The sequence below is a fragment of the Oncorhynchus mykiss genome, chromosome 1, assembly GCF_013265735.2.
Source record: "Oncorhynchus mykiss isolate Arlee chromosome 1, USDA_OmykA_1.1, whole genome shotgun sequence".
NCBI lineage: Eukaryota > Metazoa > Chordata > Actinopteri > Salmoniformes > Salmonidae > Oncorhynchus > Oncorhynchus mykiss.
The window spans coordinates 88,100,538-88,120,537 of record NC_048565.1 but is presented as its reverse complement, the minus strand read 5'-3'; the positions used below and the strand labels follow the sequence as shown (position 1 = coordinate 88,120,537).

The 20,000-nt window shown below is 38.9% G+C and overlaps 1 protein-coding gene across 1 annotated transcript in view; it reads left to right on the top strand.

Annotated features, from left to right (window-relative positions):
- LOC118936685 (proto-oncogene c-Rel-like) overlaps window positions 1–20,000 on the top strand; it is a 32,684-nt gene that overhangs the window by 4,190 nt on the left and 8,494 nt on the right. Inside the window, exons 3-5 of the mRNA XM_036988130.1 lie at window positions 2,446–2,585; window positions 12,743–12,891; window positions 13,426–13,517. Coding sequence (XP_036844025.1) covers window positions 2,446–2,585; window positions 12,743–12,891; window positions 13,426–13,517 — 381 coding nt within the window. The remainder of the gene's footprint in view (window positions 1–2,445; window positions 2,586–12,742; window positions 12,892–13,425; window positions 13,518–20,000) is intronic.

Genomic DNA, 20,000 nt, shown 5'->3' with positions numbered 1-20,000 from the left:
ACTAAGCTATATGGAATAGTAAGGTATATGGAATACTAAACTATATGAAATACTAAACTATATGGAATACTAAACTATATGGAATACTAAACTATATGGAATACTAAACTATATGGAATACTAAACTATATGGAATACTAAACTATATGGAATACTAAACTATATGGAATACTAAGCTATATGGAATACTAAACTATATGGAATACTAAACTATATGGAATAGTAAGGTATATGGAATACTAAGGTATATGGAATACTAAACTATATGGAATACTAAACTATATGAAATACTAAACTATATGGAATACTAAACTATATGGAATACTAAACTATATGGAATACTAAACTATATGGAATACTAAACTATATGGAATACTAAACTATATGGAATACTAAACTATATGGAATACTAAACTATATGGAATACTAAACTATATGGAATACTAAACTATATGGAATACTAAACTATATGGAATACTAAACTATATGGAATACTAAACTATATGGAATACTAAACTATATGGAATACTAAACTATATGGAATACTAAACTATATGGAATACTAAACTATATGGAATACTAAGGTATATAGAATACTAAACTATATGAAATACTAAGCTATATGGAATACTAAACTATATGGAATACTAAACTATATGGAATACTAAACTATATGGAATACTAAGGTATATAGAATACTAAACTATATGGAATACTAAACTATATAGAATACTAAACTATATGGAATACTAAACTATATGGAATAGTAAGGTATATGGAATACTAAGGTATATGGAATACTAAACTATATGGAATACTAAACTATATGGAATACTAAGCTATATGGAATACTAAGCTATATGGAATACTAAACTATATGGAATACTAAACTATATGGAATACTAAGGTATATGGAATACTAAACTATATGGAATACTAAACTATATGGAATACTAAACTATATGGAATACTAAGCTATATGGAATACTAAACTATATGGAATACTAAACTATATGGAATACTAAACTATATAGAATACTAAACTATATGAAATACTAAGCTATATGGAATACTAAACTATATGGAATACTAAGGTATATGGAATACTAAACTATATAGAATACTAAGCTATATGGAATACTAAACTATATGGAATACTAAACTATATGGAATACTAAGCTATATAGAATACTAAACTATATAGAATACTAAGCTATATAGAATACTAAACTATATAGAATACTAAACTATATGAAATACTAAACTATATAGAATACTAAACTATATAGAATACTAAACTATATGGAATACTAAACTATATGGAATAGTAAGGTATATGGAATACTAAGCTATATGGAATACTAAGGTATATGGAATACTAAACTATATGGAATACTAAGCTATATGGAATACTAAGCTATATGGAATACTAAACTATATGGAATACTAAGCTATATGGAATACTAAACTATATGGAATACTAAACTATATGGAATACTAAGCTATATGGAATACTAAACTATATGGAATACTAAGGTATATGGAATACTAAACTATATGGAATACTAAACTATATGGAATACTAAACTATATGGAATACTAAACTATATGGAATACTAAGCTATATGGAATACTAAACTATATGGAATACTAAGCTATATGGAATACTAAACTATATGGAATACTAAGGTATATGGAATACTAAACTATATGGAATACTAAACTATATGGAATACTAAACTATATGGAATACTAAACTATATGGAATACTAAACTATATGGAATACTAAGCTATATGGAATACTAAACTATATGGAATACTAAACTATATGAAATACTAAGCTATATGGAATACTAAACTATATGGAATACTAAGGTATATGGAATAGTAAGGTATATGGAATACTAAACTATATGGAATACTAAGGTATATGGAATAGTAAGGTATATGGAATAGTAAGGTATATGGAATACTAAACTATATGGAATACTAAACTACAGTGGGGCAAATAAAGTATTTAGTCAGCCACCAATTGTGCAAGTTCTCCCACTTAAAAAGATGTAGAGAGGCCTGTAATTTTCATCATAGGTACACTTCAACTATGACAGACAAAATGAGAAAAAAAATCGAGAAAATCACATTGTAGGATTATTAATGAATTTATTTGCAAATTAAGGTGGAAAATATTTTTGGGGGGGTTGGTCTAACTCAATATTAGGAAAGGGGTTCTTAATGTTTGGTATACTCAAGGTATAGTAATGGTACTGTATATATAATTTAACAGACACTTTTATTCAAAGCGACTAACAGTCGTTTGTGTATAAATGTTTCATATGGGTGGTCCCGGGAATCTAACCCATTATCCTGGCCTTGCAAGCACCATGCTGTACCAACTGAGCTACAGGGGACCATATCTAACCCTCTCTCCCTGTGTTGTTGTCCAGTGGCCGAGCCCAGTGTTCAGATCTTTGAGCAGCCCAAACAGAGGGGCATGCGCTTCAGGTACAAGTGCGAAGGCCGCTCTGCAGGCAGCATCCCTGGAGAGAGGAGCTCTGACAACAACAGGTCATACCCCACTATACAGGTAAGCAAATAATATCATAGTCATATGCCATTTAACAGAAACTTTTATCTGACTTACAGTCATGTGTGCGTACATTTTACATACGGTCCTGGGAATTGAACCTACTGTCCTACTGTAGTTATATACTACATAGTGTTGAACGATTAACCGAATATTCGGGGGGGCGCGGTTATTAAAAAAAGAGATCGGTTCAATTACTTGAATTCCATTTAGTCCAACGCGTCGTTTCTCTGGAGAGAAATCAAATCAAGAACTATATGGGACGCTGGGCTGAAGGGAGTTGTAGTTTTCATGAAGCAAATATTCAACCTAGTTCAGCGCAGGGACTGCGTAATTACTACAATGACCAGAATCCATTGCGCCTGTTCTTTTCCGGCTCTGACACAGATGGATACACTTTTATGCCTGCTAAGTTAGGTTAGATACACACAGACCGCATACGCCATCGCATGAGAGAGGAATGTACACAACACAACGATGAGATAGAGTGGGATAGAGAGTTCATGAAAGTATGCCTTATCTACTTTGAAGAGCTAGTAGTGAAAGGATTTTGTCAGACAACTCGGCAGCATACTTAAGCAGGCTAGCCTAGCTAAACAGGATGACTACAGACAGCTCTGCAGTATATTTAGACAGGTTAGCCTAGCTAAACAGGATGACTACAGACAGCTCTGCAGTATATTTAGGCAGGTTAGCCTAGCTAAACAGGATGACTACAGACAGCTCTGCAGTATATTTAGGCAGGTTAGCCTAGCTAAACAGGATGACTACAGACAGCTCTGCAGTATATTTAGGCAGGTTAGCCTAGCTAAACAGGATGACTACAGACAGCTCTGCAGTATATTTAGGCAGGTTAGCCTAGCTAAACAGGATGACTACAGACAGCTCTGCAGTATATTTAGGCAGGTTAGTCTAGCTAAACAGGATGACTACAGACAGCTCTGCAGTATATTTAGGCAGGTTAGCCTAGCTAAACAGGATGACTACAGACAGCTCTGCAGTATATTTAGACAGGTTAGCCTAGCTAAACAGGATGACTACAGACAGCTCTGCAGTATATTTAGGCAGGTTAGCCTAGCTAAACAGGATGACTACAGACAGCTCTGCAGTATATTTAGGCAGGTTAGCCTAGCTAAACAGGATGACGACAGTACAGTATGGAGAGAACATAACATTAGATGGCCTGGCTGACACTGTTACTGCCTGAGATGAGATGATGACTAATACTACAGTATATCCATCTCAGCACTAATACTACAGTATATCCATCTCAACACTAATACTACAGTACCAGTATATCCATCTCAACACTAATACTACAGTATATCCATCTCAACACTAATACTACAGTACCAGTATATCCATCTCAACACTAATACTACAGTATATCCATCTCAACACTAATACTACAGTACCAGTATATCCATCTCAACACTAATACTACAGTATATCCATCTCAGCACTAATACTACAGTATATCCATCTCAACACTAATACTACAGTACCAGTATATCCATCTCAACACTAATACTACAGTATATCCATCTCAACACTAATACTACAGTATATCCATCTCAACACTAATACTACAGTACCAGTATATCCATCTCAACACTAATACTACAGTATATCCATCTCAACACTAATACTACAGTACCAGTATATCCATCTCAACACTAATACTACAGTATATCCATCTCAGCACTAATACTACAGTATATCCATCTCAACACTAATACTACAGTATATCCATCTCAACACTAATACTACAGTATATCCATCTCAACACTAATACTACAGTACCAGTATATCCACCCCAGCATTAATACTACAGTATATCCATCTCAACACTAATACTACAGTATATCCATCTCAACACAAATACTACAGTATATCCACCTCAGCATTAATACTACAGTATATCCATCTCAACACTAATACTACAGTATATCCATCTCAACACTAATACTACAGTATATCCATCTCAACACTAATACTACAGTATATCCATCTCAACACAAATACTACAGTATATCCACCTCAGCATTAATACTACAGTATATCCATCTCAACACTAATACTACAGTATATCCACCTCAACACTAATACATACTACAGTATATCCATCTCAACACTAATACTACAGTACCAGTATATCCATCTCAACACTAATACTACAGTATATCCATCTCAACACTAATACTACAGTACCAGTATATCCATCTCAACACTAATACATACTACAGTATATCCATGTCAACACTAATACTACAGTATATCCATCTCAACACTAATACTACAGTACCAGTATATCCATCTCAACACTAATACATACTACTGTATATCCACCTCAACACTAATACTACAGTACCAGTACATCCATCTCAACACTAATACTACAGTATATCCATGTCAACACTAATACTACAGTATATCCATCTCAACACTAATACTACAGTATATCCATCTCAACACTAATACTACAGTACCAGTATATCCATCTCAACACTAATACTACAGTATATCCATGTCAACACTAATACTACAGTATATCCATCTCAACACTAATACTACAGTACCAGTATATCCATCTCAACACTAATACTGCAGTATATCCATGTCAGCACTAATACTACAGTACCAGTATATCCATCTCAACACTAATACTACAGTACCAGTATATCCATCTCAACACTAATACTACAGTATGTCCATGTCAACACTAATACTACAGTATATCCATCTCAACACTAATACTACAGTATATCCATCTCAACACTAATACTACTGTATATCCATCTCAACACTAATACTACAGTATATCCATCTCAACACTAATACTACAGTATATCCATCTCAACACTAATACTACAGTATATCCATCTCAACACAAATACTACAGTATATCCACCTCAGCATTAATACTACAGTATATCCATCTCAACACTAATACTACAGTATATCCACCTCAACACTAATACATACTACAGTATATCCATCTCAACACTAATACTACAGTACCAGTATATCCATCTCAACACTAATACATACTACAGTATATCCATCTCAACACTAATACTACAGTATATCCATCTCAACACTAATACTACTGTATATCCATCTCAACACTAATACTACAGTATATCCATCTCAACACTAATACTACAGTATATCCATCTCAACACAAATACTACAGTATATCCACCTCAGCATTAATACTACAGTATATCCATCTCAACACTAATACTACAGTATATCCACCTCAACACTAATACATACTACAGTATATCCATCTCAACACTAATACTACAGTACCAGTATATCCATCTCAACACTAATACTACAGTATATCCATCTCAACACTAATACTACAGTATATCCATCTCAACACTAATACTACAGTATATCCATCTCAACACAAATACTACAGTATATCCACCTCAGCATTAATACTACAGTATATCCACCTCAGCATTAATACTACAGTATATCCATCTCAACACTAATACTACAGTATATCCACCTCAACACTAATACATACTACAGTATATCCATCTCAACACTAATACTACAGTACCAGTATATCCATCTCAACACTAATACATACTACAGTATATCCATCTCAACACTAATACTACAGTACCAGTATATCCATCTCAACACTAATACTACAGTACCAGTATATCCATCTCAACACTAATACTACAGTACCAGTATATCCATCTCAACACTAATACTACAGTATATCCATGTCAACACTAATACTACAGTATATCCATCTCAACACTAATACTACAGTACCAGTATATCCATCTCAACACTAATACTACAGTATATCCATCTCAACACTAATACTACAGTATATCCATCTCAACACTAATACTACAGTATATCCATCTCAACACTAATACTACAGTATATCCACCTCAACACTAATACTACAGTACCAGTATATCCATCTCAACACTAATACATACTACAGTATATCCACCTCAGCACTAATACTACAGTATATCCATCTCAACACTAATACTACAGTATATCCATCTCAACACTAATACTACAGTATATCCATCTCAACACTAATACTACAGTATATCCATCTCAACACTAATACTACAGTATATCCATCTCAACACTAATACTACAGTATATCCACCTCAACACGAATACTACAGTATATCCATCTCAACACTAATACTACAGTATATCCACCTCAGCACTAATACATACTACAGTATATCCATCTCAACACTAATACTACAGTATATCCATCTCAGCACTAATACTACAGTATATCCATCTCAACACTAATACTACAGTATATCCATCTCAGCACTAATACTACAGTATATCCATCTCAACACTAATACTACAGTATATCCATCTCAACACTAATACTACAGTATATCCATCTCAACACTAATACTACAGTATATCCATCTCAACACTAATACTACAGTATATCCATCTCAACACTAATACTACAGTATATCCATCTCAACACTAATACTACAGTATATCCATCTCAACACTAATACTACAGTATATCCATCTCAACACTAATACTACAGTATATCCATCTCAACACTAATACTACAGTATATCCATCTCAACACTAATACTACAATACCAGTATATCCATCTCAACACTAATACTACAGTACCAGTATATCCATCTCAACACTAATACTACAGTATATCCATCTCAACACTAATACTACAGTATATCCATCTCAACACTAATACCACAGTATATCCATCTCAGCACTAATACAACAGTATATCCATCTCAACACTAATACTACAGTATATCCATCTCAACACTAATACTACAGTATATCCATCTCAACACTAATATTACAGTATATCCATCTCAACACTAATACTACAGTATATCCACCTCAGCACTAATACTACAGTATATCCATCTCAGCACTAATACTACAGTATATCCATCTCAACTATTAATACATACTACAGTATATCCACCTCAACACTAATACTACAGTACCAGTATATCCATCTCAACACTAATACTACAGTATATCCATCTCAACACTAATACTACAGTATATCCATCTCAGCACTAATACTACAGTATATCCATCTCAACACTAATACATACTACAGTATATCCACCTCAACACTAATACTACAGTATATCCATCTCAACACTAATACTACAGTATATCCATCTCAACACTAATACATACTACAGTATATCCACCTCAACACTAATACTACAGTACCAGTATATCCATCTCAACACTAATACTACAGTATATCCATCTCAACACTAATACTACAGTATATCCATCTCAACACTAATACTACAGTATATCCATCTCAACACTAATACTACAGTATATCCACCTCAACACTAATACTACAGTATATCCATCTCAACACTAATACTACAGTATATCCACCTCAACACTAATACTACAGTATATCCATCTCAACACTAATACTACAGTATATCCATCTCAACACTAATACTACAGTATATCCATCTCAACACTAATACTACAGTATATCCACCTCAGCACTAATACTACAGTATATCCATCTCAACACTAATACTACAGTATATCCATCTCAACACTAATACATACTACAGTATATCCACCTCAGCACTAATACTACAGTATATCCATCTCAACACTAATACCACAGTATATCCATCTCAACACTAATACTACAGTATATCCATCTCAACACTAATACTACAGTATATCCATCTCAACACTAATACATACTACAGTATATCCACCTCAGCACTAATACTACAGTATATCCACCTCAACACTAATACTACAGTATATCCATCTCAACACTAATACTACAGTATATCCACCTCAGCACTAATACTACAGTATATCCATCTCAACACTAATACTACAGTATATCCATCTCAACACTAATACATACTACAGTATATCCATCTCAACACTAATACTACAGTATATCCATCTCAGCACTAATACTACAGTATATCCATCTCAACACTAATACATACTACAGTATATCCACCTCAACACTAATACTACAGTATATCCACCTCAACACTAATACTACAGTATATCCATCTCAACACTAATACTACAGTATATCCACCTCAACACTAATACTACAGTATATCCACCTCAACACTAATACTACAGTATATCCACCTCAACACTAATACTACAGTATATCCACCTCAACACTAATACTACAGTATATCCATCTCAACACTAATACTACAGTATATCCACCTCAACACTAATACTACAGTATATCCATCTCAACACTAATACTACAGTATATCCATCTCGACACTAATACTACAGTATGTCCACCTCAACACTAATACTACAGTATATCCACCTCAACACTAATACATACTACAGTATATCCACCTCAACACTAATACTACAGTATATCCATCTCAACACTAATACTACAGGAAATCCACCTCAGCATTAATACTACAGTATATCCATCTCAACACTAATACTACAGTATATCCATCTCAACACTAATACTACAGGAAATCCACCTCAGCATTAATACTACAGTATATCCATCTCAACACTAATACTACAGTATATCCATCTCAACACTAATACTACAGTATATCCATCTCAACACTAATACCACAGTATATCCATCTCAACACTAATACTACAGTATATCCATCTCAGCACTAATACTACAGTATATCCACCTCAGCATTAATACTACAGTATATCCATCTCGACACTAATACCACAGTATATCCATCTCAACACTAATACTACAGTATATCCATCTCAGCACTAATACTACAGTATATCCATCTCAACACTAATACTACAGTATATCCATCTCAACACTAATACTACAGTATATCCACCTCAACACTAATACTACAGTATATCCATCTCAACACTAATACTACAGTATATCCATCTCAACACTAATACTACAGTATATCCATCTCAACACTAATACTACAGTACCAGTATATCCATCTCAACACTAATACTACAGTATATCCATCTCAACACTAATACTACAGTATATCCATCTCAACACTAATACTACAGTATATCCATCTCAACACTAATACTACAGTATATCCATCTCAACACTAATACTACAGTATATCCATCTCAACACTAATACTACAGTACCAGTATATCCATCTCAACACTAATACCACAGTATATCCATCTCAACACTAATACTACAGTATATCCATCTCAACACTAATACTACAGTATATCCATCTCAACACTAATACCACAGTATATCCATCTCAACACTAATACTACAGTATATCCATCTCAACACTAATACTACAGTATATCCATCTCAACACTAATACTACAGTATATCCATCTCAACACTAATACTACAGTATATCCATCTCAACACTAATACTACAGTATATCCACCTCAACACTAATACTACAGTATATCCATCTCAACACTAATACTACAGTATATCCATCTCGACACTAATACTACAGTATGTCCACCTCAACACTAATACTACAGTATATCCACCTCAACACTAATACATACTACAGTATATCCACCTCAACACTAATACTACAGTATATCCATCTCAACACTAATACTACAGGAAATCCACCTCAGCATTAATACTACAGTATATCCATCTCAACACTAATACTACAGTATATCCATCTCAACACTAATACTACAGGAAATCCACCTCAGCATTAATACTACAGTATATCCATCTCAACACTAATACTACAGTATATCCATCTCAACACTAATACTACAGTATATCCATCTCAACACTAATACTACAGGAAATCCACCTCAGCATTAATACTACAGTATATCCATCTCGACACTAATACTACAGTATGTCCACCTCAACACTAATACTACAGTATATCCACCTCAACACTAATACATACTACAGTATATCCACCTCAACACTAATACATACTACAGTATATCCACCTCAACACTAATACTACAGTATATCCATCTCATCACTAATACTACAGTATATCCATCTCAACACTAATACTACAGTATATCCATCTCAACACTAATACTACAGTATATCCATCTCAACATTAATACTACAGTATATCCATCTCAACACTAATACTACAGTATATCCATCTCAACACTAATACTACAGTATATCCATCTCAACACTAATACTACAGTATATCCATCTCAACACTAATACTACAGTATATCCATCTCAACACTAATACTACAGGAAATCCACCTCAGCATTAATACTACAGTATATCCATCTCAACACTAATACTACAGTATATCCATCTCAACACTAATACTACAGTATATCCATCTCAACACTAATACTACAGGAAATCCACCTCAGCATTAATACTACAGTATATCCATCTCGACACTAATACTACAGTATGTCCACCTCAACACTAATACTACAGTATATCCACCTCAACACTAATACTACAGTATATCCATCTCAACACTAATACTACAGTATATCCATCTCAACACTAATACATACTACAGTATATCCACCTCAACACTAATACTACAGTATATCCATCTCAACACTAATACATACTACAGTATATCCACCTCAACACTAATACTACAGTATATCCATCTCAGCACTAATACCACAGTATATCCATCTCAACACTAATACTACAGTATATCCACCTCAGCACTTATACTACAGTATATCCATCTCAACACTAATACTACAGTATATCCATCTCAACACTAATACTACAGTATATCCACCTCAACACTAATACTACAGTATATACACTAGTGTATCATAATACGCTAACCCTGAGGAGTATATACAGGACCATATCCTAGTCACTAGTGTACTGCAGTATTCGAGCCAGCATTTGTCGCTAAATCTAGTCCTCTCTGACCCCATGAGCAGGTATCTCTGTTTTGAATAGTTTCTACTCTCTCTGCCCATCCGAATACATAGCCACTCCTTCCTGCTCCAGCCCTGTGAAAACCACTCACAGACAGCTGTGATGAAATGATAAAGAGATTTAATGATTAGTGATGTCATTACTAGTATTCTAGACTCTCTGGTCTACTAACAACTTTCTGCTGTTTTCACTGATGTTGTCCATGTTATTGATTCCTCTCCTCTTCTCCTCTCATCTCCTCTCTTCTTCTCTTCTCCTCTCATATCTTCTCCTCTGTTCTCCTCTCATCTCTTCTCCTCTGTTCTCCTCTCCCCTCTCTTCTCTTCTGTTATCTTATCTCCTCTTATCTTCTCTCTTCTCCTCTCTCCACTTCTCTTCTCTTATATTCTCCTCTTCTATCTTCTCATCTCTTCTCATCTCCGCTCTTCTCCGCTCGTCTCTCTTCTCTTCTCCTCTCTTCTCTTCTCCTCTCTCCACTTCTCCTCTTCTCTTCTCCTCTCTTCTCTTCTCCACTTCTCCTCTTCTCCTCTCTCCACTTCTCTTCTCTTATATTCTCCTCTTCTATCTTCTCATCTCTTCTCATCTCCGCTCTTCTCCGCTCTTCTCTCTTCTCTTCTCATCTCTTCTCTTCTCCTCTCTCCACTTCTCCTCTTCTCCTCTCTTCTCTTCTCCTCTCTCCACTTCTCCTCTTCTCTTCTACTCTCTTCTCTTCTCCACTTCTCCTCTTCTCCTCTCTTCTCCTCTCTCTCTCCACTTCCCCTCTTCTCTTCTCCTCTCTCTTCTCTTCTCCACTTCTCCTCTTTTCTCCTCTCTCTCTCTTCTCCTCTCTCCACTTCCACTCTTCTCTTCTCCTCTCTTCTCCTCTCTCTTCTCTTCTCCAATTCTCCTCTCTTCTCCTCTCTCTCTCTTTTCCTCTCTTCTCTCTCTCCTCCTCTCTTCTCTCTCTCCACTTCTCCTCTCTCTCTTCTCCTCTCTCCACTTCTCTTCTCTCCTATCTCCTCTCTTCTCCTCTCTCTCTCTTTTCCTCTCTTCTCTCTCTCCTCCTCTCTTCTCTCTCTCCACTTCTCCTCTCTCTCTTCTCCTCTCTCTCCTCTCTACTCCTCTCTCTTCTCTTCTCTATGTTCCTCTTTTATTAGTGTGTTTATCCTTTATTAAACCCGGTAAGTAATCTCTTTTACAATAACGACCTGAACGCCCTGTATTCACTTCCTTCTTTAAATGTTTACCCCTCCTCTCTTTCCCCATCAGATTCTGAACTACTGTGGGAAGGGCAAAGTGCGCGTTTCCCTGGTAACCAAGAACGAGCCCTTTAGGCCCCACCCACATGACTTGGTGGGCAAGGACTGCAAGGAGGGATTCTACGAAGCTGAGTTTGGCCCAGAGCGCAAGGTCTTCGCGTGAGTCACCCTTCATCACTTTACCCCATCGTCATCATCCACTTGAGTTTATCTCACACACACGGTTACCATTATCATCACCATCATCATCATTATAATAAACACAGTCACCCCCATCATCATTATTTTCCACTTTTAGTCACCATCACTATCATCATCACCACCATCATCATCATCACCACCATCATCATCATCACCATCATCCTTTTCACTGTCATTTGCATCACCACCCCCTTGTCAAGGGCAGAGTCATGTTGTGGGAGTTCCTCCAGTTGTTTTGCATGTGATGATGTGATCACACACACGCACACACACACGCACACACACAGGCACGCATGCACACGCACACACACACACACACACACACTAGTCCAAATGGATGGCCCCTCACTTTGCAAAACCACAGTGCTGAGGGAATTCCCCAGATAATATCACTTTGTCTATGTATCTGTGTAACCGCTTGGGTTATACATGGAGACCATTTTATGCCCCAGGACCCTGAGTTTCTGACTTCCCTATGCTTCGTATCCACAGCTTCCAGAATCTGGGTATCCAGTGTGTGAGGAGGAGAGAGGTAAAGGACTCCATCGTGCAGAGGATGACCAGAGGGATCAACCCATTCAATGGTGGGTTTCTCTCTCAGCTACAGTCTCTCAGGCTTTTCTCCCCCCCCCCTCATCCTCTCTCACTCCCCCTCTCTTCCTCTCTCTCTCCCCCCTCTTCCTCTCTCTCTTCCCCCCTCTCTTCCTCTCTCTCCCCCCTCTCTTCCTCTCTCCTCCCCTCTCTTCCTCTCTTCCTCTCTCTCTCCCCCCTCTTCCTCTCTCTCTCTCCCCTCTCTTCCTCTCTCTCCCCCCTCTCTTCCTCTCTCTCCTCCCCTCTCTTCCTCTCTTCCTCTCTCTCTCCACTCTTCCTCTCTCTCTCCCCCCTCTTCCTCTCTCTCTCCCCCCTCTCTTCCTCTCTCTCTCCCCCCCTCTCTTCCTCTCTCTCCCCCCTCTCTTCCCTCTTCCTCTCTCTCTCCCCCCCTCTCTTCCCCCCTCTCTTTCTCTCTCTCTCCCCCCTCTTCCTCTCTCTCTCCCCCCTCTCTTCCTCTCTCTCCCCCCTCTCTTCCTCTCTCTCCTCCCCTCTCTTCCTCTCTCTCCTCCCCTCTCTTCCTCTCTCTCCCCCCCTCTCTTCCTCTCTCCCCCCCTCTCTTCCTCTCCCCCCCCCCTCTTTCACATTTACTTTCTGACATATTCATTTAGAGTGAGAAGTAGATATATATACATGGGCTACTGCTGTCCTAACCACAAGTAGACGGAGATAGATCTGTCAATTTCCTCCTAGAACTTCTATCCCCGGGTCTCTGCAGCAAAGTGTCGTTGTTGTCTCCATTACAAGACAAGAGCTAACCTGCTTCCCCATTTTCATAACACACAGTTGTAGTGCTGGATGCCACGTGAGAGAGGGGAATGTGTGTGTGTGTGTGCGTGTGCGTGTGTGTGTGTGTGTGTGTGTGTGTGTGTGTGTGTGTGTGTGTTTGTACTGAAGGTGTGCAGCCTCTGATAACATTGAAAACATGAAGTACTGCCATACAAGCCATTGTACTGATTGGGCAGTACTACCATACAAGCCATTGTACTGATTGGGCAGTACTACCATACAAGCCATTGTACTGATTGGGCAGTACTACCATACAAGCCATTGTTCTGATTGGGCAGTACTACCATACAAGCCATTGTACTGATTGGGCAGTACTACCATACAAGCCATTGTACTGATTGGGCAGTACTACCATACAAGCCATTGTTCTGATTGGGCAGTACTACCATACAAGCCATTGTTCTGATTGGGCAGTACTACCATACAAGCCATTGTAATGGTATATAGATACCGTCCTGTAGGTTTTCTGTCCAGCCCTGTTCCTGGAGAGATACCTCCAGGTTCTCTAGATTAGGGTTGGAGTTATAACCTACTGTACAGTAACTCTCCAAGAACAGGGTTGGAGTTTAAACCTACTGGACAGTATCTCTCCAGGAACAGAGTTGGAGTTATAACCTACTGGGCAGTAGCTCTCCAGGAACAGGGTTGGAGTTATAACCTACTGGACAGTAGCTCTCCAGGAACAAGGTTGGAGTTTAAACCTACATGATGTTAGCTCTCCAGGAACAGGGTTGGAGTTATAACCTACTGGACAGTAACTCTCCAAAAACAGGGTTGGAGTTTAAACCTACTTGACAGTATCTCTCCAGGAACAGGGTTGGAGTTATAACCTACTGGGCAGTAATTCTCCAGAAACAGGGTTGGAGTTATAACCTACTGGACAGTAATTCTCCAGAAACAGGGTTGGAGTTATAACCTACTGGACAGTAATTCTCCAGAAACAGGGTTGGAGTTTAAACCTACTGGACAGTATCTCTCCAGGAACAGGGTTGGAGTTATAACCTACTGGACAGTAATTCTCCAGAAACAGGGTTGGAGTTATAACCTACTGGACAGTAACTCTCCAGGAACAGGGTTGTAATTTAAACCTACAGGATGTTAGCTCTCCCGGAACAGGGTTGGAATTTAAACCTACAGGATGTTAGCTCTCCCGGAACAGGGTTGGAATTTAAACCTACAGGATGTTAGCTCTCCCGGAACAGGGTTGGAGTGCTATTTGTCAATAGCAAATGAGGAAATCTGGTCACCGTTTGGCCATACAGAACTTGTGTGTTGTTAAAAGGAAGTAGGAGTCATTATTCATCGATGTGAATAACACACAGCAGTTCTGTTACTAAACTTTGTACCAATTCTGTTACACCACTTCCTCTCAACTCCCCTCGACTGTTTTACCTCATTATGTCCGCTACTCTTTACGGATCGACGGTCTAAACAAAACGGCGGTAACAACATGTATATCTAGACTGAGATTGAGATTGAGATTGTTCTTCTCAAATGTAGCATCGTGAATAGCCCTGTTTATCTGGCCCTTATGGATCCATGTGAAACAACTTTGTTGTGTTGTTTTCTAAAAGGAGAAATGAAACACATAAATAAATCCTGGGATGGAGACAGACAACAGGTTTTTACAGACAACACACTTGGCAGGTTTTGAGTTTGGAGGAATTTGATTGGAATTGAGAAAACAAGAGCACCTTGTAGAGCATAAGGGTCCAACTCATTCCACGGAGGGACTAGTGTCTGCGGGTTTTTTGGTTTTTCCTTTCAATTAAGACCTTGACAACCAGGTGAGTGAAGCTCCTTACTAATCAGTGACCTTAATTCACCAATCAAGTACAAGGGAGGAGAGAAAACCCACAGACACTCAGCCCTCCGTGGAATGTGTTTGACACCTGCAGTGTAGAATAACTAGAGTTTCCAGTCCAGGTCGTTGTTTCCGTGGTGACGGTCGGTGGCGAGTTGTCGCGGCGATGGTCGAATGGCAAGGCAAGAGAATAACATTTCACTTCTGCAGTGAAACACAGCTGCTTCCTGTACAGGGAGAGATACAGACAGACACACACACACACACACACACACACACACACACACACACACACACACACACACACACACACAGCCCCCCTTCCGTTTAAGTATACAGACCACTAGGTCTGCTTCTACATGGGAAAATGGCTGACATCATTTAAAAAAATGGAAAATTTTTGTTCCTGTGAGCTCAATGCGCAGTTTCCTTTAAAGATAAATCAGATCCAGCCTGAACTGTGTGATGTAGTAGGGAGTTGTAGTTTCCCTTAAAGATAAATCAGATCCAGCCTGAACTGTGTGATGTAGTAGGGAGTTGTAGTTTCCCTTAAAGATAAATCAGATCCAGCCTGAACTGTGTGATGTAGTAGGGAGTTGTAGTTTCCCTTAAAGATAAATCAGATCCAGCCTGAACTGTGTGATGTAGTAGGGAGTTGTAGTTTCCTTTAAAGATAAATCAGATCCAGCCTGAACTGTGTGATGTAGTAGGGAGTTGTAGTTTCCCTTAAAGATAAATCAGATCCAGCCTGAACTGTACGATGTAGTAGGGAGTTGTAGTTTCCTTTAAAGATAAATCAGATCCAGCCCGAACTGTGTGATGTAGTAGGGAGTTGTAGTTTCCTTTAAAGATAAATCAGATCCAGCCTGAACTGTGTGATGTAGTAGGGAGTTGTAGTTTCTCTAAAGATAAATCAGATCCAGCCTGAACTGTGTGATGTAGTAGGGAGTTGTAGTTTCCTTTAAAGATAAATCAGATCCAGCCTGAACTGTGTGATGTAGTAGGGAGTTGTAGTTTCCTTTAAAGATAAATCAGATCCAGCCCGAACTGTACGATGTAGTAGGGAGTTGTAGTTTCCTTTAAAGATAAATCAGATCCAGCCTGAACTGTGCGATGTAGTAGGGAGTTGTAGTTTCCTTTAAAGATAAATCAGATCCAGCCTGAACTGTGTGATGTAGTAGGGAGTTGTAGTCTCTCTAAAGATAAATCAGATCCAGCCTGAACTGTGCCATGTAGTAGGGAGTTGTAGTTTCCAACAGGCCAATATTCGACATAGGGTTAATCAATGGATATGAAGGTGGTTTCTAGACAGGTTGGGACGAGGGTTAATCAATGGATATGAAGGTGGTTTCTAGACAGGTTGGGACGAGGGTTAATCAATGGATTTGAAGGTGGTTTCTAGACAGGTTGGGACGAGGGTTAATCAATGGATTTGACGGTGGTTTCTAGACAGGTTGGGACGAGGGTTAATCAATGGATTTGAAGGTGGTTTCTAGACAGGTTGGGACGAGGGTTAATCAATAGATATGAAGGTGGTTTCTAGACAGGTTGGGACGAGGGTTAATCAATGGATTTGAAGGTGGTTTCTTGACAACCAAAGAGATTATTCATAAGGGGGACAAGATTCAGCTTCCCTGTCTCAGTCCTCTCAGCCTTTTACATTCTCAACCCTCCACCTGCTTAACCTCTCTTGATCTGTGGCTGTTTCTCTCTCTCTCTCTCTCTCTCTTTCACACACACACACACACACACACACACACATACACACACACACACACACACACACACATACACACACACACACACACACACACACACACACACACACACACACACACACACACACATACACACACACACACACACACACACACCTGCCACTCTGCCTCCCCCTCTCTCACCCTTCCTCTTTCTCACAGTACCTACCTACAGTACCAGCTAATCAACCCAGCTCCAAACCCAGACCTCTCTAGATGTCTGTCTGCCTGTCTGTCTGTCTGTCTGTCTGTCTGTCTGTCTGTCTGTCTGTCTGTCTGTCTGTCTGTCTGTCTGTCTGTCTGCCTATCTGTCTGCTTGCCTATCTGTCAGTCTGCCTGTCTGTCCGTCTGCCTGCCTGTCTTTCTGTCCGTATGTCTGTCTGCCTGCCTGCATACAGTAGTGGACCCTATCTCCTTCCCCTTGCTCTGTCTGGTCATTGTGGTTTTACCAGGGCTGCTGTCTACGTCAATTCTCCTCTCTCCTCTCTCCCCCTCTCTCTTTTGAGTCAGAAGTCGTCATTGGTACCCTGACAGTCTCGTTTCTCAAGTCTGCATTACACACACCTACACACAGACATACACACTTATACACACACTGATATTTCCACCTGCGGTGACATCACTAGGCGTCACAATGGTGATGCTGTAGGAGGGATAACCTCTAGAGAGAACCCAGAGAGAGAGAACCCAGAGAGAGAGAGAGTGGGAGAGAACCCAGAGAGAGAGAACCCAGAGAGAGAGAGAGTGGGAGAGAACCCAGAGGGAGAGAACCCAGAGAGAGAGAAAGAGAACCCAGAGAGAGAAAGAGAACCCAGAGAGAGAGAGAGAACCCAGAGAGAGAGAACCTAGAGAGAAGCCAGAGAGAGAGAGGGAGAGAACCCAGAGAGAGAGAAAGAGAACCCAGAGAGAGAGAGAACAAAGCTGTGAATGATCTGAGAGACAAGGCAAGAAGGGCATTCTACGCCATCAAAAGGAATATAAATTTCAACATACCAATTAGGATCTGGCTAAAAATACTTATATCAGTTATGGAACCCATTGCCCTTTATGGTTGTGAGGTCTGGGGTCCGCTCACCAACCAATAATTATCAAAATGGGACAAACACCAAATTAAGACTCTGCATGCAGAACTCTGCAAAAATATCCTCAGTGTACAATGTAAAACACCAAATAATGCATTAGACCGATACACACTAATTATCAAAATTTAGAAAAGAGCCGTTAAATTCTACAACCACCTAAAAGGAAGTGATTCACAAACCTTCCATAACAAAGCCATCACCTACAGAGTGATGAACCTGGAGAAGAGTCCCCTAAGCAAGCTGGTCCTGGGGCTCTGTTCACAAACACAAACACAAACACACCCCACAGAGCCCCAGGACAGCAGCACAATTAGACCCAATCAAATCATGAGAAAACAAAAAGATAATTACTTGACACATTGGAAAGAATTAACAAAAAAACTGTGCAAACTAGAATGCTATTTGGCCCTAAACAGAGAGTACACAGTGACAGAATACCTGACCACTGTGACTGACCCAAACTTAAGGAAAGCTTTGACTATGTACAGACTCAGTGAGCATAGCCTTGCTATTGAGAATGGCCGCTGTAGGCAGACATGGCTCTCAAGAGAAGACAGGCTATGTGCTCACTGCCCACAAAATGAGGTGGAAACTGAGCTGCACTTCCTATCCTCCTGCCAAATGTATGACCATATTAGAGACACATATTTTTCTCAGATTCCACAAAGAATATGAAAACCCAATTTTGATAAACTCCCATATCTACTGGGTGAAATACCACAGTGTGCCATCACAGCAGCAAGATGTGTGACCTGTTGCCACAAGAAAAGGGCAACCAGTGAAGAACAAACACCATTGTAAATACAACCCACGAGAGAGAGAGAGATAGAGAGACAGAAAGAGAAAGAGAGAGGCAGAAAGAGAGAAAGTGTGGGCTGATATGAAACATGGTCACCGTACGTGTGTGTGGGGGTGTGACACTTTTGGGCTGTCAAAACCGTTAATGCATGTGTATATGTGTGTGTGTGTGGGGGGGGGGGAGACCTATATCTCTGTGTGTGGATGAGTAGGTCTAAGAGTCTGTGGGTTGTATCTGTGACGTTTCTC